Genomic DNA, 22,602 nt, shown 5'->3' with positions numbered 1-22,602 from the left:
TCATCTGAGATCTTGGTATTAAAATTATTTGGAATATTTCACATTGAAAATACTGGAGCTTATATTTGTATACACATAAATATATATAAACAAATTAATATATAATTGATATATAAAATATTTTAAGGATTTATTATTTACATTTAGGATGAGATAAAAAAATGATACCCGTATTGATAAGATTCAGTAATATTTATAGTGGATGAAAATAAAAGATTTTGTGTTTTAATTGTTAAATTGTGAGTATAATAAAATTCTAATTACTTTACAATTTTCAGAAATAAACGTATGTTTTAATTTTAATATTAACTATTATATTTTCGAAAATAATAACTATTATATTTTCGAAAATAATAATGTTAAAAATAATGAAAAAATAGAAATAAGTGAAGAGATAAATGTAATTGATAAATAATGATAATACTCTCAGGAAGAATGATTTGCTGATACGCATAATTGACCTGATTGTTATTTCTGATAAAATTGTTAGCTTCCGTAAAATGTGATAAGTACATATAACTACAATTATATTTAATTATATTTCACACATTTTGTTATATTATGGCAATGCCAAAAAAAATAAATGAGATTAATAATAACCGAATCAGTTGTAAAGTATCAATTATAGAGTATCAATTATAAATATCAATTCACGAAAAGGAGAAAAATTTGAGTTTCTAGAATCACAAAATTATTACTAAAAAAAAAAATGGAAAAAGCTGGCATCTCATAAATAGATACTTCTGAAAGAATTTACTAGATTCATTTGATTGCGAAAAAAATCATTTAGACGATACGGAGCAGAACAAAAATAAGTGTCTCCCGTTTCTCGAATTGAAAAGGACGTACGACTGGCGCGACTCGACGTTAGAAATTTCGCGGATTTAAACAGCAATATCGGAAAGCGGAATTATCAGCGCGAGATGGAAAAATCAGCGATCGGCCTTCCCCGTGAACGATACAGAGAGAGAATGTAAAAAATTGAACGTGCTGTGGGGGTCGGATGGACGGCCGGCGCTTGTATTTGATTAATAAAGTGGCCGCAAAAGAGTGCACTCTTCTCGAACGAGTGGACTTTAGCTCGTTATCAGTGATATCAACTACCAGAGCGACGACAAACAGCCAACCGGGCGGAAGGCTGTCAACGAGCGCGGTTGAGTTGGGCAATGATTATCGAAAGCGCAGACAACGACGACGAATGAGTTACTGTTCTTTAAACAGTCACTGAGAGACCCGCGACCCGATGCAGTATCGCGCACAGTATTACCGATATAAATTATCGATTCGCAATCGGTAGCGATCAAGTGTTGTTCCTACATAATAATCCATCGATTGTGAAATCCTCAGTGTTGATCGAAGACAAAAGAAATGTGATCCTTCGTGAATTTTCCGCGGTAATTTCCGCTTCAGATTAGTGCTAATATATACATTGCAAATATTATCATAAATATCGGCGATATCTATTATTATTATATATCGATACAATGTATACAATATATAATTGATAATGATAAAATTGAAGTAAGAATGATATTTGAAAATATTGCAGATTACTTCGATTCGGAGCCGATTTTTCTCGGAATGAGTCGTTCATTTTCAGGGAAAAATAAAAATCGGATCGATATCGATAATTAAACGTTGTTCGACATCTAATCGACGTCGATCTGATTTTTATTTCTCCCTGAAATTACAGTTTGCAATTTTCAATTATACATCTTCAATTATGTATATCTTAAATTTTAAATTCAAATTTCACGGAAATAAACTTCCGTTTGCTAGCGTGCAAAAAACCTTTTTCTTTTATGAGTTTCGAGAAAAAACCAAGATACATCCTTGAATAATGACGCACGTATACACGATCCTTCGGACGGGCGTGAAAGGAAATAGATATGACCGCTGTGCAAATCAAGGCTTTCCAAATCATTTCCGCTCTGTGTTAACTGAGGATGCGCTTTATTTTAATAGAAATCTTTACTCTCTTGCGTCACTGATGATACTTGAAAATATTGCATTGTGACTCGCTGCAAGAGAAAATTATGCTCAAAGTCACGTAAAATTCTTAAAAGTTGAAATAAAAATACATTTTCTACTAATATATTCCTAAAATATTCGATATTTATGTAATTAATGTAACGCAATTAAATAATTAAATTATAACATAAATTCAAAGAATTTCGTCACCTCAGAGAATAACGCGAATGTAACGTGAATTTTTGTATTTAGCAAGACTATTTTATTGATTTCTGGTTCTCGCATTAAGACGTATAAATTATGATATTTCACAACAATTGGGACATGTGATCGGCTTTGCTTTGTTTACAGCGTTCATTAGAACATGTTCCTTGAAAAACACCTGCAGATACTACTTGTTCTCTCTCTCCACTTCCTCTGTGTGTTCTGCAACAATGACGTATCTACGTCGAGTGGGACAACAATTACCAAGTCGACGGAATTGGATTATAATTCCGAATCGACGGAAACCAAGGTTTTCCGTCATGAACGATTCACAGACGATGCGTTCACGACTTCCTACGAATCCACTGTGGAACCCCTGAATACTTTCCATCTGGTCACCGATAAGTCCTCGTCATCCACTGTCGATCATATTACGAAACCTGTTACTTTTCCCAACAATGTGATTTCCATCGATAGCACAATTAAGACAACGAACTGCAATCCGGAGTGGCCAAGATACGCAAATGGTAAGTAAATTGATCGTATTTGTATATTGATATAAAGTCCAATTATTTAAGAGATTAAAGAATTCGCTTTAAAAATTAATATCCATTAGAAAAAGCACTAATACCAAAAATGTTGAAAGCATTAGAGGAAAGAAATTGTCAATGGCCGTTATTAAATGTATATTAAAAATACTGATAAATGTAAATATTATAATATGAAAACATATACATATATTACAAGATAGAATAGAAAAGTGTTTGGTTTTTGATGTTCAGTTTTAAACATATTTTTTAAATATATTTTTTTATATTTTATGTTATGAGAAATTTAAATCTTAAATGGTAGATATTTCACGATAAGCGAGAAATAAATTATTAAACGATAGAAGATTCAGGAAAATATATTTTTCGTTCTTTTTGTAGGATTTAATAATATATCACTGATAACAAAAATATTTCTATTTTCAAAGCTCATCTTGATAATATTCATATACCAAGTACATTTTTCTTGAACCGCAATCATAAACTGAAGCTAGAAATAATATCATAAATTACATTGATCGTCAATTTTTATATAACGAAGATCTACTTTGACCGAAGATAGGAATCTTTCTCTTATTTAATTTATTCTTATTGATTTAAATTTTTGTTTATAATTATATCACTAAATTATTCGGAAAGTGATTAGCGATTATTCCTTGCGGTATGTTTCATTTTGAGACCTTTTGTGCATTCGAATCTTTCAATTTTGTCTTCAGCTGATTCAAAGGAGGTAGTTGATTTGAAGACGGATGGTATAGGCACAGAATGGATTTTTCTCTCATGGAAGTCTCCGTGTAAAGCGATAAACTCCTTATTATATGTCATCAAAATATGCGACGATAAAAAAAACTGCACGTGGATGTACAGCATGGACACCTGGTACAACGCTACCGATCTGGATCCATGCACGCAATATGAATTTAAAGTGACAATTAATAACGACTACTGGGATTCTAAAGGAGTCTTTCTATCAGCTACAACGGCCAGTTAGTGTACAATTTGCTTATTGAATATAATGCCTATACTTTATCAAAACTAAAGATTCGTCAAAATGAGAAATTAACGAATATCTTTATCGCGCTGATTCTCTTCAGCTCCGGACTTTTGGGACGCGAACGTAATCTCTCTAAGCGCACGCACCATCGGTGTCAACGTTGTTCAACTGACTTGGCAGAAGCCTGCAATTCACGAGAAATGCATATCCAACTACTCGATTACCCAGTGCGATGAAAGGTCTTGCAACAAGACCGTAGTCCTTGTCACGAATTACACTGCCTATGATCTCGAGATATGCACAGAGTATTACTTTACTGTCAAAACGGTGACGCTGTCCGTGGAGTCCTATGGCGCAAACGAGACCGCGAAGACAGTTTCGCCGAGTAAGCTGTGTTCTAGCAGAATTGGTGGAGAAGTGAAGAGACATATAGCGAAGAACACCTAAAATGTCTGTGAAATTTGTGGTCAATTTGTTTCTGTAAAGTCGAGAGATACTTATCAAGCTTTGCCACTCGACATCTCTTCGTGAATAAATTTCAAATTAAAGTTTTGTCACAGCGTGCTCCGCTTATATGCTCACTTTCCATCAATTCCAAGACAATAGATCTCGATAAATTTGTATGATACATAGACAATTTGCAGAATTGCCGGCACCGCAGTCTCTTCACATAATACCCGGCAATTTTTCGCTGACCGTTAAATGGGAGCCTCCGGAGTCTGGTACATTCTGCCTGAAGCATTATTACATAACTACGAATTTCAACTATACCACCAATACCACGAACACGAGTGTAATAATTTCGGATTTGCACGCTTGCGAGATGTATCAAATATTTATCAACGCTGTGAATAAAGATGACAAAGAAGGAGATACGATAGACAAGAGCGCTACCACGCTTCCATATAGTAAGCAAAATTGACTTATATTTTGCTAATTATTCCGTCTTCATGTAATATTGGTATATAAAATCCAATATTAATTCAACATTCGCTCGTTTCGAAGGAAATAGAATAGATAATGAAAAAATTTTCTTCAATATTTTAGGAACGAATCCACCATTTTTGCATACTCCAGGAATACCACCAAATATTAGAAGCCTGTCGATGATTTGGACCATTCAGAAAGAGAACAATCATTGCCAGCTATCGTCTATAATAACTATATGCAATTATACAGAGAAAAGAGGGAAAGGCTACGAGCCCGAGAATCGCGTGTCCCCGATGAACATAAATCCCGATATTGCTGCAAAGCCTGTTTTCGTACTAAATACAACCATAGAGGGATTAAGTCCTTTCACAAGTTATACTTGCTGGGCGCATACCGTTAATATTGCAGGATACAGTGATTTAAGTGTTGGAGTCAATGCCACAACTTTGGAGGATGGTACGTACATTATTAATATTATCGTTTAATTAATTTAATGTTTCGTTTCATGTATATAATATGAAACATTATTCTTATATCAAAACGTCCTTTTAATCATATTTTTTCTAAAAACAAAAATAATTTTTAAATGTCATTGCATTATCTTATTTTTGTAAATTGGGAGATGATATCGAACAAAAATATTTTTTTAAATATTTTTTTTATTTCACTATATTATCTATAGTTTTAACGCTATCTTCTGCCCTGCATAACTTTTTAATTTATCTCCTAATGTGTGTGTGTGTACATACTTTTCAGAACAAAACATAGTTTATATTCATCTCTCTTATCATTTTCTTATTTTCTTACTTTCTTCTTAATTTCTTACTTTCTTAATAGCTACAATATTGTATTCTCTCCTCGTATCTTCTCAATATTCATCTGAAACAAAATATTATACAATTCAGAAGCCAAGTCTAGTTGTGTACTTAAACTCAGATATTATCTGTTATCTCATTGTCTAATATCACTCGAATAATACGCAATGAAAAAAACAACGTTCAAATATTCGAAGTTATTAGTAGTTTTAAGATAAGAGATTTTAAACCTATAATTTAAAAAATAATAAATATTATTTACATTGACGAATTAAAAACGGAATTCGACTTATATTTAATGATGTAACTGATTGTTGGAAAGTTAATTATCAATCGTGCCGGAGTACTTCATAAATAAGCAGTACAACAAAATGGACAATAACTCACAAACAACACTATCTTTCCAATATGGAGAAATCTCGATTCTCATGTGAATTGGTCGTAAATGTTGCACGTGCAAATCCACTAAAATGTAATTTTAAATAATTTTTATCTAATTCCAGCCGCTGTTCGATGCCACTAATACTACAAGCTACATTTAATAATTGATTATATAATTTAATGTTTATTCATTTTAGTTAATATTTCTTGTTATTTTAGTGTCATCTCCACCTGAGTTTTACGTCAGAAATATCACAGACTCGCAATTCTCTTTGTCTTGGAACGAACCAGATTATTTACCTGGTTATTTAGAAGAATTTGAAATCGTAATCTATTGGAAACCATTATACTCGATTCCAAATTGGTGTCCTCGTGAAGAGCAAGACATGCCGGATCATTTTAAAAAATTTAATGTAAGCGGAAGCATATTTGAATATGATTATCTTGAAGCAAAGGGATTCACGGGTTATAAAGTACATATGAGAGCAAGAACAGGAGAAGGATGGAGCAACAATAGCGATCCCCATATGTTTGTAAGCGATAGCGGAGGTACATTTCATTTTTCTTTATTTCATTATAATGCGAGATTATTTCTCAATAATTATTTGAAATATTAAGCTGTTTTTGTGTATAATATCTATTAATATTTTTTCATGAATAAAATTTTAAAACAAATAATTTGAATTAAATAAATATGCGTTGATAAATAATTAGCATTATTATTAGTAAAATATTCATATAATTACGAAGATCATTTAACAACTATAAGATATACCTGAGTCTTTTCACCTTTCTTGAATATTTTAATTAAATGTTATGATTATTCAGTTCCAGGAGAAATCTCGAAATTCAATTCCTCATCTATTACAATCAAAGAAAATTCAAATGATACGAATATATTGGATACAATTCTAACATGGGGCTTACCATGTTCATTAAACGGTGAACTCGAATTCTTTAATGTATCGGGTGTTGGTACTAGATTTGGATATCCATCTCATTTTATTTTTAAGAAATATGAATGCACGGATTACATTCGCAACGATTACATGTGTTCGATAAATCTCAACGAGTTGAAAGGAGAGTATAATTATAATTTCACAATATCCACCAAAGTCAGAAATGTCGATACACTCGGAGGGCCGGTTAATCAAAACGTGCTGTATCCTGCCGGAAGTAAGTATCAACGTGAATATCAATTCTCATTAATAAATCTCTCCTTTAATATATCAAGCTTTCCTTAGATTTATATCAAAATTCGAGATAAAATTCTATTTATAACTTTATATCGAATAATATAAAAAATACTTAAATAGTTTCTATATATATACACGTATAAAAATAATACTTTTATAAATAATAAAATGCACGATTTGTAAAATTATCGATTCGTGACAATTTTGTTCTAAAATTTAATACGAATTGTAAATCGTTCAAAGCAGACCCTAATGTATTATATTATTACTATCATTGTGTTCTCCATGTAAATTGCAAAAGAAGTGACGGAACAAGCTCTGTGATAAAAAATATATTTTCTTCAATTTTTCTGATTTCACAATTAAGAGTTTTTTTTCCTATCACAGTACCGCCACAGCCTACAGATGAAATTGTTAAATCAATCACTCTGGATCCGTACAAGGCGCGCAAAACCACAACGACGGCTGCAATTTTGCTACCTCTATTCCCCAATATCAGCGGCGAAATCAAGTATTATGCGATCATGGTGGCGAAGATGGGATACAATAATATACGAGCAAACACGAGGTTCGACCCGAAGAGCAATAATTGGCCTAATGTGCCCTCCTGGGAGGAAGCGATGATGAACGATTTCTCAATCACGTATCAAGCGACATGGCCACATTGGAATCCTTATCGTAGGTGATATGCCCGTAGATAGATGCAGGATGATTGTTTACAAAGCGATGAAACGCGAAACCTCGCTGCGCATACATTATTAAATACTTATGACTCTGTTTAGCGAATTACATTGCTGATTACGGGCACATAAAAGCCGTCAAGTATACGATCGGGGAGGACGTTAATTGCAAGGAGATCTCGTCTAACATGGATGAGCGGGTGTATTGTAACGGACCTCTTAATCCGGATACATGGTATCATGTCAGAATGAGGGCGTTTACTGACGGTGGTTACACTGATTCTGAGATATTCATGATAAAAACGAGTAAGTATATATGTTGTAATTATCGGTCAGCAAATAGTCCATCTAATACAAACATCTTATGTAACAGAAATATGAAAAACATATATTTCATCCTCTTTTTTTTTTCCATACCAGACGCAGAACTCAACATCGCTCTCGTTATCGGAGCTGTCTTCGGCATTCTTTCCATGGGAATAGCAGTGACGATGATGTTGCTTGTACGAAAATGCTCACCGTACATGTAAAATAAAATTTCATTATTATTACATACGTACATAACAGATAAAAAAAAAGAGAGAGCCATTAACGCGTACCGACATAAGTTCTTGTATCTTGATTAAACGATGTCGATCGAAGATAATTGATGATAGATTATCTCGTTTTACATCGCAAACTATATAAGATAAGATTTTTAATAGTTTCTGAAAAAAAAAAATGTTTCAAGTAGCTGCAATAACATTCGGATCCAGCGAAATCACGTCACGGCGATGCGTAAACTTGAAGTATACAGGACAGGTGGACGCGCAATGAACAATGATCGATATTTATTGTATGACTCAGAAGAGAGAACTATAGTTAAAGCGCGTGAGCAAGGTCGCGCGTCTATCGCACGCTAAAATATACAGTACATTACGGGCTCGGTGCTCGATGAGGTTTAAACGTCGTCGAACTACCGCGTGTTGAGCACTAAAAAGTCGAGTGTATTTTTATATTACTTCGGAAATGGTTTCACGTGCGCGAGAATGAGATACGAGTGAGACAATAGAAATCAACGCCGACGAGATTGATAGATTCGGCTATGACTCTGATCTTTGCGAGGAAATCGAGTCCTTGAGTCCGTTTCTAGTCAGACGCGTATATGTTTATTGCGTAAGTTTTCGTTATTCCCCTACTGTGAATGAGCTACCTACGCTACACCGGTGAAGGAAAGACATGCGTATACACGAAACACGGATACTATTGCGCACTTCTCCGATTCTCTTCGTTACTTCGATGACGTTCGTCAAATGCGTTAACAGAAACGTTAAATCCATATTTAGAGATCGATTTTTTAATCTCCACTATTTTACATATATATATTGTTATGTGTTATATATTATAATATTATTTTTTTATTAGGTACGTTATTTTATTGTATGTGTTATTATTTTATTGTGAGATATGTGTATATAGATTACATAAAAGTCTTCTTGTTTTTTTTTTTCAATAGACAGCTTTTGTCAAATTAACATAATGTGAATGTGTATTCAACGAGAACGAAATAATGAAGCTACTTGAAAGATAGTAGAAAGAAGAAGGAAAAAACGGTCAATACTTCGCTTAATACAATTTTTTGGCTTTAACGTAAAACTTGTCTTTAAATTTGTTTAAAAGAGAAATTTTTTAAACACACACACACACACACACACACACACACAGTGGTGGATTTACACATTTTTGCACCTTAGGCCCTGTACTTCTTGGCGCCCTTTTAAGACACTTGGCGTTCCTTTCAGACAAATGAAGAATAAAAATAGGTATCGAAAGGTATCATTTTTTCACCAAAACGTCAAGATTTTATTTTTGTGCGCCAAAGCACTACTTCAAGGTGCCACATTAGCAAAAATGCGTCACAAATGTGTGACAATCCTACACAAATATAAAATTAACTTTCCGTTTGTTCTTTTTCGAAGAATTCTGTATGTATATATATATATATATATATATATATATATATATACACACACATACACACACACACACACCACACACACTAGTTTTTAACTATAATGCAATATGTTAAAGTGAAACAAACTATACCTGTCTCACTCTAACTTATTGCATTAGTGTACACCAGTTCAGAACTTGTTGTGAAAAAAGAACGGACCTTTTAATTTTGGTCTCTAAAAGAATGACGCTCTTGTGCTCCTAGAAAAATGGCGTACTTAGACCCGGGCCTCTGTCTAAATCCGTCTGCACATACACACACACACACACACACACACACACACACACATACACGCGCGCGCGTATATTTTTTCAGACGTATCTTATCCTCATTAGATTTTTGATCGCGTATTTATTGATTAAATAAATACACACGATAAGATATATTAACACATCGATTTATAGAATAAATCTTAGCCGCAATTTCTTCTATTCCAGAGTATTGCGAAGATTTCTTCACTCTGACATGCCCGGCTCACCCGTACCCGCGCCGTTCACCAGAAGAAAATTCATGAGCCATTGTCAGCAATTGGTAGACAATCCTGGTAAATTGAGCAATGAATTTCGGCTGCTCCAGACACTCAGCGTCGATTTGCAGATGCCCACAAATTCAGCTTGCTTGCAAGCTAATCGAAAAAAAAATCGCTACTCCGACATTTTACCATGTACGAACTTGTCTTGCAATTCACTCACGCATACTAACAACTTGCAGCAACTATTATATATGATTTATACTTTCAGATGATTTCTCAAGAGTAAAGCTGGATGTAATAGATAACGACCCTAATACGGATTATATCAATGCATCATTTATAAGGGTAAATATTTTACATACGCACATGTGTGGGTTAATCCGATAATCTTCCTCTATTAAAGATTGAAATAATTCTTGCTTAAAAATATCATAAATGGTTCTAAAAAAGATGAATGAAAACATGATTTTAAATTGTAACTAATTAAGAAGAAAAATTCTTTTATGAATTACACTTATGTGAAACAAATATAATTCTTTTTCTAATTTTTATGAATTATATCTTAATAGTCTTAATTTAATAAAATAGTTAATTGGATATCTTGGGACATTCAATTTAAAAATAATTTTAAAAAACTCAAAATTATGAAATTTTGTTAAAGGAGAAATCATCTCTATTTTTAACAAGAATTATTGAATGTCTTTTACAAATGAAAAAAATGTGAATTTATTTTGCAGGGATATACAGGAGAAGATGAATACATAGCTTGTCAAGGTCCAAAAGAGGAAACTACTTACGATTTCTGGAGAATGATCAATCAGTACAACATTAATATTATAGTTATGTTGACACAGTTGGTCGAGAAGGGCAAAGTAAATTGCAATTATCGATAATAATTAGTATAAGTAAAGTATAATGTTAATGCAATTTATCGTACATTAATCTGCTTTCAGGAGAAATGTCATCAATACTATCCGACAACAGGAGAAATTTTTCGATACGAAGACATGATAATACGATGTACAAGTGAATTGGACTTTAGAACACATACCCAAAGAACGCTTGTATTACAAAAGGTATCTTTTTTAATATGAATAATACTTATATACGTACTTACAAAATTTTTTATGAAAAAACATTTGTAAAAAGTACAAATAATTACAGGAAAATAAGAAAAGAAATATTATTCACTTGCACTTTAAAGACTGGCCCGATCACGATGTCCCAGAAGATTTCGATCCAATGATCAATTTTTGCCAAATAATGCGCCGCAATATTATCGCTAATAAAGGTTTCGTGGTTGTTCATTGCAGGTATGAACAAATTGTCTATGAATAGAGCTGTTTTGCATTTCAATCATACGATGTTAATTCATTTCTTCTTAATGATAGAAAATATCATTTCTTTACAGTGCAGGGATTGGTAGAACAGGAACATTAATAGCGATAGATATACTTCTGCAACAAATTAGAGATAATAGAAAATTAGATGTATTTGGAACTGTGTATAGATTACGACATCATAGAATAAATATGGTACAAAGAGAAGTAAGTGATTCATAGTTAAATAATACAAAATTAAAAAAAAAATTGTAATCTGTATTTCGGTTAGATAAGATATTAGATTAAATATTAAGATTAGATTGAATATTAAAATTTAAGAAGTTGCGAAAAATCGATGTTTTTACTAAAAAATAATTAATTTCATCCATGTTACATATTTGTTTCTTTTTACTAATTAAAAACTATTGTATACATTAATACTTGTATAAATTCGTATAATATAAAAAAAACATTTTTTCAGAGTCAATACGCTTATATATATAATTGTATAAAACAAGTACTCAAGAATCCTTATTTCTTAAAAACTTGTAAGTATCCTTTAAAATACTATGATTGATATACTTCTCCCTCTCAGAAAAAACTTATATTATCTTGCATTTAGACAAACCACCACCAGTTGAGCCAATATATGAGAACACTCCTAAGAAAGCCAAAGACACAATAAATTCAGACACAACTCTAGTCAACAACCTTGAAATATGTATGTATTATATATTTAATATATATGTATATGTACTTTATTCCCTGTAGCAAACTAGATATTTTCTTTACTTTTATGGTATTATTAATAAGTATAAGAAAGCACGATAGAAATAACACTAATCTATTTTGTACTACAGAATGAGAGTCTCTCCAACTATTTAATACGTGATGAGGTAGGAACAAAATGCTTGGATCGCGTTATCTTTTTCCGCTTTGCATTTCCCTCTTGCTTTACTTATATATATTTCTCACTCTTTCGTATATTTATTTAATATCGTTTGAGCTAAACATATAACATTCATTGCTTCTCTATGTATGATTTGAGAATAATTTTGCAGCTGATATATGCTTGCTATGAATTGGACATAATGCAATATGGAACGAATAAATTGTACTTTAATTAGTGAGTGATTATTTTTGGCATTATATTGAAAAGCAAAATTTTATTATTGTGTTTTTCTAACAACTTTTGTAAGCTATAATCAAACTGCTTTTTTTGAGTCAGTTCTATATTGCACAATTGTTTATATCTTTAACTAATTATTAAACCTTCTAATATATTGCATGATTAAAATTATTCCAGTAAAAAAACATAACTCCATATCTCTGGAATCAATCGATACTCTCTTTTCTCGGTCCATTTCAAGAAATAACGGTAAGACTGAAATAAAATCTCATGAATTTAAATTATATTAAGTATATGCTGTATCAAAAATTAAATAGCAAGAAAACATGATTTTGTTCAATATTATCTATTTGAAATATCATTTATATAATGTAATAGATTTTATCCTATATAATTTTATTTTAAGATCTGAGACAATGCAAATCAATGGATGCCTTAAATACAAAAACTCATCACATACCTCTAGGTCAGTAAGAGATATCAGTACATGTGTTTTATGTGTGTGTGTGTGTGTGTGTGTGTGTGTGTGTGTGTGTGTAATATGTATATAAAATTTTCATTATAAGAACGATGTTAATTTTCAGAAAAATCCCGCACTCTGAATTGTATTTTTAAACCACTGAGGGATTCGTACAAGCTAATAAATAGAGAAAGTTTAATACAGGAGTGTATTCCATTAATAATTTATTCAAGTCCAACTGATGTACTTGGCGATAGTGTACAACATGTAACAAATAGTAAGTCTATCTCTTTAATTTATGAAATATATAATTTATGAATAATTTACAAATTTTTCATCATTTTAAGTAATTTACTAAATCTATTTTGCAGCTATGTGAGAGACGACTGAATTGTTTATAATTATTCACGTGTTAAATTAATCATTAATACTTAGATGTTAGACCAAAGTATACACTGTAATTACATGTAAATATAATTATCTTAGAATATAAGAAATCTTAAGATAGAATTGATATTGTATACTTTACGTACCATTTTTTTTATAAATAATTGCAATTTTATGTATGAATATTTCTATATACATATGAATATATACATCAGAAGCCAGAATACATCATGTGATACCAAATATGTTTACCAACATTATTGCCTAATATATGTCTTAAGGAAATATAGTCCAACAAAACATTTTAAGTAACAGAGATGGATATTTAACTAAAACATACATTTAAATATAAATCAAAAACAAAATAGTAAATAAAAAATTTTATAAAATTCTTTAAAATATATGTATTATTGACAAGTCGTATGTACACTTATTCATATAATTTATACATCTTGTACTTTATGCTTATTTTATCTTATATTTTTTAAATATGCACAATATAAATTACAATTCATCCATTCAAAGTCATTCATCTAGCTTCTTTCATCATGTAATACATAGTTGAGATTTAGTTGCACATTTCGGCCGATTTTCAGCTTGGTTCAATGGCCGATCAACATTCAAGCTGTACGCGGGTTGATGAAGTAAAAGTAAAGGGCAGGAATCAAGCTGAAAATCGGTCGAAATGTACAACTAAATCCCAGCTCTAATGTAACGTATTGCCTTGAAATAAATATAGCATTATTATCTATTTTCAAAATACAAAAACATTATATATTTCATATATTTTACAAATAAATTAATATCGATATTTAGTAGAATAATCTTTAGGAGAGACAACTAAACCTCGACCTTTCCTTGCACCTCTGTAAACTGTTTCAATAATGTCGATCATTTCCTGTTTGTCCTCAAGGGTCCAATTTATTTTGTTATTGTTTCCAGTACCTAAATCTATCATGATGTGTTTGTTTCTGAAGAAGAACATTACTGTACATGGGTCATACAGTTCATACCTGTAAAAAGTATATATTGTGTGTATATATATATATATATATATATATTAGGTGTTGGAATTAATTCGTAGCGTTTTTAATGAAAGAATGTTATTTATTTCACATGAGCATTAAAAAATACATTAATGAAAGTACTTCCCATCTCTTGTAAAACGCTACGAATTAATTCCAACACCTAATATATATATATATATATATATATATATATATAATTATATATATATATAATTATATATATTTTTGTATACATTATTGTTAAAATATTATATCACCAAAATATATTTCAATGATTAGTCTTAATTAACTTAAATAATAAATTTTATTTATTTTTTGAAGAATTAAATTGTTAATTATTGATGCAACGTATGGATTTATAAGGACATAAATTCCTACTTACATTTTATTAAAATCTGGCACTTTTGTGATATCCACCAAATAAATAACAGCAAAGTTCTTGACTTTCTCCGCGATATTATAAAGTACTTCATCCATTTTCATACACATTGGATCCCAATCATGTCCAAAGCGAATCACCTAGAAAGAAAGAGATACTGTTTTCAAGCGTGAGTTCTAATTCAAAATAATTCTGTTGTAATTGACTTAATGTTTATTTATATATAACGAGAGATGAATGAGTGAAACATGTTGAAATAAACTTACCACGACTCTGTCTTCTTCTGACAGAATGGCTTGATCGACTTGATAGCCGTTTTCCAAATGCGATAGCATATAAGACATTTTGAGATGTGTGAAATACAAAATTTGCGATTACAAAATGATGCTGTTTCGTTTGTGTTTATGTTAAGGCAATTAAAAATGTTGTTTAAGGTTAGGAAACGGATTGTCTAAAGTCGCTAGATTTATAAATCTAGTGATTTTAGTATTGTCATTATTGTTACGACGCCAAAATCATTTTACTTGCACTTTTAGCACTCAGATATTGCACTCTTTCTTTTCATGTTCTCTCTTTAATTCTTTTTGTACTTTCCATCTTTGTTTTCTTTCTTTCCAAATGTTTAATTATACAACTTACTCATTTCAAGTACAGATATAAAGAACAGACGTCCAAAAATGAAACGTCAATTCATGGAAAAATGAGGAAAACTGCTATTGTGTGAGGCACGTAATTTATTGCAAAAATAGGACTGTAATGTTATACTTTTATACGAAATAAATAAAATAATTATTTATTATTTTTTACATCTGTATGGAAATATAAAGTATGTAAACAGCAGAATAAACAATACTTATGTTTTGGAATTAAGCAGATCTATGTATGCTTCCGCAATTAAGTCATCTTTTTTTATGAACAATGCTTGCATGAGGTCGTCAGCAATCTTCTGTCCAGTTATTACATCCTGATCTTCTTTCAACACTACCTGTATTTATTGATATACCATTCCATATTATATGTTTACTGATCATTATTGATACGGCTATATAATAAAATAAATAAATTTACAAACCTCTAGTTCTATAAAATTACCCAAACCATCAACTTTGTCAATGTGTATTCGAGTTTGTCCAGCAATGAATAACAGTCTCGTTTTTTTAACAACTCCTAATATACCATTAGATTGGGTCAAAATACTTCCAAATAACTCAACAATATCTGAGTTTAACGATACTTTGTCATAGGTAGACAACTTTGGTCCAGAAACATCAGGTCTCTTATATAAGATTAACTCTGCAGTACCATCCTAAGGGACAAGAAAAAAATGCTTGGTATTCAGATAATATTATGTAATTATACTTATAATTGAAAAATTTAATAATTGCTCCAACCTTAAACTTTCGTAATTTCAATCTTCCTTCCTTTGTCTTGAAAAAGATATCATGCTGCTTGATTTCAGTTTGACCTGTGTCGCTCAGCTCTGTAGCTTTTGAAATAGTATGTTCAATATCTCGAATTACGGCTTTGATCTCAATGTTACGCATGATTATTCTTGGAATCCTCTAAAATTATAAAAATTTATTGACTCATTTTATTTTTCATCTCATCATGTTTCTTATCTTGTTCAGATTCTTATCTTAAATAGATCTGTTTGCGTTGCTTGAAACCCCTCCAAAATTTTTACACTTAAATGAAATAAATATATATTCGAGCGTGAGAGAAAAAGAAAGCAAAGATGCTTAGTGCAAAATGTGCAAGCAGCGTAAACAAACCTATTATCTTACAGATTTCTATACATTTAGCTTATAAATCATAATCTAATAAAAATATTCTAGTCAAAAAGTATATAGACTTCATCTTTCATTTGTACATTCATGTAATATATTATTCGAAAAATCTTCTTTTCTATGCCTATCTATTGTATCTAACTTGTTTACTTTTTTATCGAACTAACGTCGAACACTTGACAAATGTCCGGTACTTTCAAATGAAAACACAATAACCAGTATAGGGAGTTTTTGCAGTAGCCGGATTCCTATTTCTAGGGTTTCTAAACACGATGAGCGATGAGTGACGATATCCAATGAAATCCTCTGCTTTTCTCACGTGACGATGCAAAGCAGAGCTCTCATTGGATATCGCTCATTGTTCATCGCGTCCAGTGTACAATAGGCTTAAGTGTACTGCAATTGAGGACGGATTGAACCAAACTCACCAGACAACCAGACTGGAAGGGCAGTAGATAGTGGATGGGTGTCACGGGTGTCACGTTTGGAGCAACGGAAAGAGAAAGTGGGCACTGGTGGACACTGTACAGGTAGCAGCGACGAGGTGTGTCGACGAACGGGCGACGAATGTCGAGATTTCTGAGTCTTCGGAGGAGATGCGCGTCCCAGGGGACCGCAGGGCAATGAGTAACGACGAGTCGGCCGGAACGCGGGTCATGAGTAACGCAAAATGAGAAGAACGTTTAACGCCACGGTGGAGGCCCGAACAACGGACTGCCTCGAAGTCACGAGACGTCTGCACAAGTAAGCCTCTCCGCTTCTTTGCGTAGAAATAAAATATTCTACTGTGAAAGTATTATTTTTTATCTTTACTGTGGTAAAAAAAAGAGATACTTTCATAACGATCTTGGAGAAACAAAGGGATTTCGAGAGACGTGAACCTAACCCGTCGTTGTCTCAATCGCCATGCTTGTTTCTTCACTCGCACGTTTCTCGATGAATTTTGCGCGGTTTCCGATATATCAGACATAATTAATTCATTCTTAATTGGAAAAATATCTAATCAATGCATTTGTACTTTTAACATTGGATATGATAATAGATTACCTGGTAAATGAAAAAAAATTGTACAGTGAAACATGTATCTTTGATAATGACCTTCACACGTGACGCAAAATATGCTGTTTCACTCTTTAAATACGCATTTTATATTTATTTGTTTTGTTAAGAAGCGTGACAGAGATTGTTAAGAAATTGGATGAGCAAAAGAATCGTGCCCTGACAGTAAGCGACATATTTCTTTCATCTGGAAAAATTCAGCGTATGAAACTTAAGGATTATTGCGAGAGACTGATATTAAAAGATCCTATTGGAAATGTGCATAAAATAGAAGAGCTTCTCTGGAGAAAGGCTTTCTACGATGTTGTATACACAGCCAAGAAGTTACGGAAGGTAATATTTATAATATAATATACTAAAAATTGAAGCTGACCATAAGTTTTTTGCCTGAAATCTCATAATAATGATTCAAGATTCTGAATATCTTCATTTTTATCTCTAAATCATGAAATTCGGAGTATTTCTAAATTATGAAATTGATGCTTCTATCATTACCTTCCACTCATCCTATTCACATATATCTAACGCATATGGAAGAAATTATATATATTTGAGATTTCAGAGAGAGTAATATATATAGAAATTAATATGTATACATACACATAATAATTTTTATATTAGGTGCGCAACTAAGTTCTCGCTGTTATTTTGATGGCATTTCCATCAAAATAATAGCGAGAACTTAGTTGCGCACCTAATATTATATATTATTTTATATGTAGTATATTTTATTTATTTAAGTATACATGAATATATATAAGTTTTTAAAATATAGAATAATAATAAGAAATAATTATTAACAATATTTTAGGATAACACCTGGAATGATGTGGAAAAAACACTGCTTTCGATCCATTTGGCAGTGGGTGTGGGATATTATCATCATCTGATAATGAGACTGCAAACTGAATACGATCTAGACCTTATTGGTGTTGTTGATTTTGCTTTCATTCAAAACGAAAGTATTTCATCATATGTAAGAAAATTTTTTAATATTTCACTTAATTTATTCTGGTTAAGAAACAAAAGTTTTATGTTAAAAGTATATTAATTATTATGATTTTTAATTGTGATATTATATACAAATTATGACAGTTATGTAAGACATAATATGTAATGTAATACAATTCTAAATTTGTGATAGGCAAGAACTAAGACAGGGCAAACTAAAACTCATACCAAGGAGCTCAAACAGTGTGTCATGCGCTTGATCCATCGAAGCTTAGTATGCCTTGGAGACTTGAGTAGGTACAAATTAGAATTAAATTCAAACTGGGATCCAATGATAGCAAACAGATATTATAAGATGGCTATAGCCATTGATCCAAACATTGGTATGCCTCACAATCAACTTGGTACTATAGCAGGCAATAAAAATTATGGGTTAGATGCAGTTTATCATTATATGAGAAGGTTGGTGTCAATAATAATTTAATTTTAATAAGTAATGATAATGTTAATACATTTTCCAATAATAAATTGTATCCTAGTAATTTTGTTTTCTTTTTATTAATATGTAAATATTTTTTAATCAATATTGATTATAATTTTAATTATTTTGCAGCGTTTTGTGTCCTGAGCCATTTGAAGGAGCAGAAGGAAATTTAAAGAAAATTGTAATAACTCAGTCGACCTATACAGATGAAAGCAATTCTGTCCATCATTGTGTATCGCGATTATTTTCTTTGTTACGTTTATGGGATTATGAAAATCCAAATTCTGATAAAATAAATCAAGAATGCCAGGTATTTAATTAACATTAAGATATTTACGTTAAGTTATTTATTAGATATTTGAATTTTATATGACAACATTGTCACAATTTACGATGGTGATTAATTTTTTTTCAACAGGATCTCTTAACTGATATAGAGAAGTGTTTAACAATGGATCACATTGAGCCAAATAATACAAATTCTCTTGAAAATATGGATAACATAGAAACATATCTTCAAAATTGTAAAAACAGACCAACGCTTTATTTAACAGATGATATGATGTTTAAAATCGTGACAATATGTTTAATGTCAATTTCTAGATTAAAAAATAAAGAATCCAACGAAGTACAGGGTGTCGTTGCTATAACTTTAGCGATACTGTCACAATTGTTAGAGTTTATAATAAGAAAATTACAAGAAATGATCATAGAAATGGCTGTGCCTAATGTAGAAGCAACTATGAAGGGAAATACTTGTTCCCAGTTAAAAACTGCACAGAAAAATCAAGCATTATCTGAATCAGGAGACACCAGAAATCACGTGAAAGAAAAAGACTCTATTTTTAGCAAAGACAATAATGTATTCAATTCAGATGAGACTAACAAAATTAAATCATCAGATAACGGATTCACAAACAAATCAGGTCCCAAAAAAACTCGCAACAAATCGAAAAGTCTTCTCAGCAAACTTCGTAGACGAAAAAGGAGAACTAGTTCTGATTCAGATGCGAGCGACGTAGATCAGTTAACATTAGCGTCGTCCAGTGACGAAATCAACTCTGATGTGTCTGAAACGGAAGACGACGCGTTGAGTGAGGGAAACGATGCATTATCGGACGATAATACAGATGACGAAGAACACTCTCCAGAAAATAAGATTCAGACTATCGAAAATGTAGCGCAGCCAGCGAAAAAAGAGATGAACGGCCATGGCAGCGATATTGTCGACAAAACGAAGGATTGTGATAAAAACGATATAAACCATTTGGTTAACGGACAACAGCACGCGACCAATCAGCAGACGGATTCGAAAGCACTGAGTGATAGAAATTCTGTAATAAATTATGTGAGCAACAGTGCGGTAACTATCACGAATACTGACTCGTCTAGTACTTTCGAGGAAGGTAATGATCGTTTATGCAATGCGGACAACATTTTTTATATGGCACAGTTGAAAAAGCAAAGCTTAAAATCGGATGACATTTTGAATATATTGATTGACAAGGAGATTCTTGTGTCTATTAAAGTATGCTGCGATTGGCTTCGAAGTAACCCCGACATTGTGAGGATATGCGCCAAGAGTTCGCGAACATTATTAAAACGTGTTACGATCCTGTTAAATCTAATCAATATGAATATTGAAACTCTTGTGCAGAGAAGCGAAGATTTCTCGATTCTATCCAGTGTAGATAAATTGAAAGAGTATACGAAGATCGTACCTCTACCAGAGGACATTGATCTTCGGGGGTTAAATTTATTAGAAAATGCTCATAAAGCTCTCAATTGGCAAATACTTCGTAAACACAAAATGAACAAGCGGGAAGAAACACTGCTGAGGGTATTGAAGCTAATCGAATTCGGACACCATCTCTGTTCCGTAGAGAATTCAAAAGTACAATACGATCAGACTCAGCAATTGTTCACGGTGACGGACGAAAATTCCTCAAACACTTCAAAGGTAATAGGTTTAGACGAGAAAAATTTCGGACCGGAATACTCGAAACAGAAACTTATGAAACACATGGGCAAATTGTGGTTGAATGCTGAGGTTCGAGCTTTAGAGAGTCAAGTACAATCTCGATTGATGTCGCCGTATCTTGTTCCCGATCACAAAGCTTTATCCAAGCATACGCCGGCTCTTAAACGCTTAGTGGAAGCAAAAATATTTGTTGTAGTGATTCCCTCGGTTGGTAAGTAAATCTGTGTTCAAAGTGTAAAATAAAAGAATTGTATTAAAAAATGAATACAGAAGTTATTTTATTATCTATTATTTATATAAAACTATATTTGTAATTGTATTTATATAAAACTGTATTTATAGTTGTTTCTGCTCTGGACGAGGTGAAACGTGTAAGCGCTCAGGCGAGAGAAGCGACACGATGGCTGGAGGTGCAACTGAGGTGTGGCTCAAGATTTTTACGGGCGCAGAGACCACACGAACGTTTGGCGCCGCCGTTAATAACAGAACCAAAACCGAAGGACAAGGAAGCATGGTTATTTTTTCAGATAATAGAGTGTTGTTACTATCTGACTCAGGAAGCGAAGGTTGGTTTTACTGGTGACGGAGAGGTACCTGTTGTAACTCTCCTGACTGGTTGTAAGCCAGACGATAGAAGAGCTTTGGATTTTAGTCCTGATGGATTAGCAGAAAGTGCAGGTAGTTATCACCTTCGTATTTTTATTGTCCTTAGAATGCTAATATAAAGCAATCAACTAATCAATTGGTTTCATATGTGTGCATGCGTGCGTGTGTGTGTGTCCACACACACACACACACACACATAAACACGCATACATATACACAACACACAAACACACACATACATATACTATATATTATATATATATGGTACTATATATATATATATATATATGCAAATAGTAAATTAATTATATGGATTTTTATGAAAAAAAATTTTACATAGTATTTTTACATGGGTGTCTCAACAATTTTGTATATGATATCGCGTTACAATTATATTACAAAATTATAATATTGAAATAAAAAATATAAATTTAAGACTCATTGTCACAGCAAAACTTAATATTTATTTGATATACTTGTTATAGGTGTTAATCTGGAGCACATAGAATTGTTTTATGTAAAGTGGAAATCGTCAATCAAGAGCTACGGTTGAGCGAAATATATCACTTTTGCGTGATTATTTGTCGCCAGTCTCATTCAGAGATGTCTATTGCTCGGGTGCTGCACAATCGGATTTTCAGCCGATTAAAGAGCAAACACAGCAAGAGGGTTGGAAACCCGCATACGGAAAATCGACAAACTGCTGTTTGGTGATCGGTGCCGATAAAGAATGTCATTTTCCGCAGTAGAATCTTAAGTAACCATGTTTTTCCCTCTTTCTAATCATTCGTATTGCCATTTATGTTTAAAAAGATTGTATTTTTAAGTAAACGTTTTTAAATAAT

The 22,602-nt window shown here is 32.0% G+C and overlaps 4 protein-coding genes and 1 long non-coding RNA gene across 21 annotated transcripts; 2 read left to right on the top strand and 3 right to left on the bottom strand.

The window, feature by feature from the left end:
* Window positions 1-1,048: 1,048 nt before the first annotated feature.
* On the top strand, window positions 1,049-13,725 carry LOC105145899 (Protein tyrosine phosphatase 52F). 9 transcript variants are annotated; one of them, XM_087411193.1, is made up of 23 exons: window positions 1,079-1,394; window positions 2,323-2,702; window positions 3,440-3,709; window positions 3,818-4,102; window positions 4,362-4,625; window positions 4,765-5,103; window positions 6,063-6,392; window positions 6,672-7,019; window positions 7,427-7,717; window positions 7,822-8,025; window positions 8,140-8,245; window positions 10,150-10,376; window positions 10,453-10,529; window positions 10,922-11,056; window positions 11,138-11,260; window positions 11,349-11,497; window positions 11,596-11,731; window positions 11,988-12,054; window positions 12,129-12,227; window positions 12,813-12,884; window positions 13,042-13,101; window positions 13,220-13,372; window positions 13,467-13,725. In XM_087411193.1, exons 2-23 carry the CDS (start codon window positions 2,336-2,338, stop codon window positions 13,472-13,474), a joined length of 4,110 nt encoding a protein of 1,369 aa, XP_087267319.1. In that variant the 5' UTR covers window positions 1,079-1,394; window positions 2,323-2,335; the 3' UTR covers window positions 13,475-13,725. The 9 variants fall into 9 exon arrangements, 6 of the variants coding, with proteins under 6 accessions (XP_087267321.1, XP_087267320.1, XP_087267318.1 ...); XR_015546661.1 differs by lacking the exons at window positions 13,220-13,372; window positions 13,467-13,725 and adding exons at window positions 12,367-12,402; window positions 12,568-12,632 and having other exon boundaries at window positions 1,073-1,394; window positions 7,822-8,245; XM_087411190.1 differs by having other exon boundaries at window positions 1,077-1,394; window positions 7,822-8,245.
* On the bottom strand, window positions 5,147-8,826 carry LOC105145898 (uncharacterized). 4 transcript variants are annotated; one of them, XR_015546666.1, is made up of 7 exons: window positions 8,319-8,826; window positions 8,137-8,233; window positions 6,771-7,010; window positions 6,619-6,704; window positions 6,144-6,286; window positions 5,850-5,927; window positions 5,148-5,526 (listed from the first exon to the last, which is right to left on the bottom strand). It is a non-coding gene; the product is annotated as an uncharacterized LOC105145898 (long non-coding RNA). The 4 variants fall into 4 exon arrangements; XR_015546665.1 differs by having other exon boundaries at window positions 5,147-5,526; window positions 6,619-7,010; XR_015546667.1 differs by lacking the exon at window positions 6,619-6,704.
* Window positions 13,303-15,511, bottom strand: Dim1 (thioredoxin-like protein Dim1). Its single transcript, XM_011055796.2, has 3 exons — window positions 15,156-15,511; window positions 14,893-15,029; window positions 13,303-14,495 (listed from the first exon to the last, which is right to left on the bottom strand). The coding sequence occupies exons 1-3, from the start codon at window positions 15,231-15,233 to the stop codon at window positions 14,282-14,284; spliced, it is 429 nt and encodes a 142-aa protein (XP_011054098.1). The 5' UTR covers window positions 15,234-15,511; the 3' UTR covers window positions 13,303-14,281.
* Window positions 15,512-15,654: 143 nt separating this feature from the next.
* On the bottom strand, window positions 15,655-17,233 carry LOC105145901 (hypothetical protein). Of its 6 annotated transcripts, none has more exons than XM_011055800.2 (4): window positions 17,105-17,233; window positions 16,281-16,451; window positions 15,962-16,195; window positions 15,655-15,874 (listed from the first exon to the last, which is right to left on the bottom strand). In XM_011055800.2, exons 2-4 carry the CDS (start codon window positions 16,431-16,433, stop codon window positions 15,743-15,745), a joined length of 519 nt encoding a protein of 172 aa, XP_011054102.1. In that variant the 5' UTR covers window positions 16,434-16,451; window positions 17,105-17,233; the 3' UTR covers window positions 15,655-15,742. The 6 variants fall into 6 exon arrangements, with proteins under 6 accessions (XP_011054102.1, XP_011054100.1, XP_011054099.1 ...); XM_011055798.2 differs by lacking the exon at window positions 17,105-17,233 and adding an exon at window positions 16,827-16,983; XM_011055797.2 differs by lacking the exon at window positions 17,105-17,233 and adding an exon at window positions 16,760-16,908.
* Window positions 17,234-17,237: 4 nt separating this feature from the next.
* On the top strand, window positions 17,238-22,601 carry Smg5 (Smg5 nonsense mediated mRNA decay factor). The gene is made up of 8 exons (XM_011055801.2): window positions 17,238-17,420; window positions 17,846-18,068; window positions 18,547-18,711; window positions 18,880-19,148; window positions 19,300-19,480; window positions 19,589-21,362; window positions 21,494-21,829; window positions 22,243-22,601. The coding sequence occupies exons 1-8, from the start codon at window positions 17,347-17,349 to the stop codon at window positions 22,308-22,310; spliced, it is 3,090 nt and encodes a 1,029-aa protein (XP_011054103.1). The 5' UTR covers window positions 17,238-17,346; the 3' UTR covers window positions 22,311-22,601.
* Window position 22,602: the final 1 nt, after the last annotated feature.

This window comes from Acromyrmex echinatior, chromosome 11 (genome assembly GCF_024713525.1).
Source record: "Acromyrmex echinatior isolate Ae372 chromosome 11, ASM2471352v2, whole genome shotgun sequence".
Lineage (NCBI taxonomy): Eukaryota > Metazoa > Arthropoda > Insecta > Hymenoptera > Formicidae > Acromyrmex > Acromyrmex echinatior.
This window is presented reverse-complemented; position numbering and strand designations above follow the sequence as displayed.

Excerpts from the sequence above, each read along its gene's own strand:
- Dim1 (XM_011055796.2), bottom strand. The coding sequence starts at position 15,233 with ATGTCTTATATGCTATCGCATTTGGAAAACGGCTATCAAGTCGATCAA. Across the intron at positions 15,030-15,155 it reads CAGAAGAAGACAGAGTCGTG|GTGATTCGCTTTGGACATGA; the intron begins GTAAGTTTATTT and ends CTTTCTTTCTAG. Across the intron at positions 14,496-14,892 it reads GTGCCAGATTTTAATAAAAT|GTATGAACTGTATGACCCAT; the intron begins GTAAGTAGGAAT and ends TACTTTTTACAG.
- Smg5 (XM_011055801.2), top strand. The coding sequence starts at position 17,347 with ATGAGAAGAACGTTTAACGCCACGGTGGAGGCCCGAACAACGGACTGC. Across the intron at positions 19,149-19,299 it reads GTTTATCATTATATGAGAAG|CGTTTTGTGTCCTGAGCCAT; the intron begins GTTGGTGTCAAT and ends ATTATTTTGCAG. Across the intron at positions 21,363-21,493 it reads TGTAGTGATTCCCTCGGTTG|TTGTTTCTGCTCTGGACGAG; the intron begins GTAAGTAAATCT and ends CTGTATTTATAG.
- LOC105145901 (XM_087411215.1), bottom strand. Across the intron at positions 16,196-16,280 it reads TGAAATTACGAAAGTTTAAG|GATGGTACTGCAGAGTTAAT; the intron begins GTTGGAGCAATT and ends CTTGTCCCTTAG. Across the intron at positions 15,875-15,961 it reads GTAATTTTATAGAACTAGAG|GTAGTGTTGAAAGAAGATCA; the intron begins GTTTGTAAATTT and ends CAATAAATACAG.
- LOC105145899 (XM_087411190.1), top strand. The coding sequence starts at position 2,336 with ATGTTCCTTGAAAAACACCTGCAGATACTACTTGTTCTCTCTCTCCAC. Across the intron at positions 11,498-11,595 it reads TTCGTGGTTGTTCATTGCAG|TGCAGGGATTGGTAGAACAG; the intron begins GTATGAACAAAT and ends ATTTCTTTACAG. Across the intron at positions 11,732-11,987 it reads TAAATATGGTACAAAGAGAA|AGTCAATACGCTTATATATA; the intron begins GTAAGTGATTCA and ends ACATTTTTTCAG.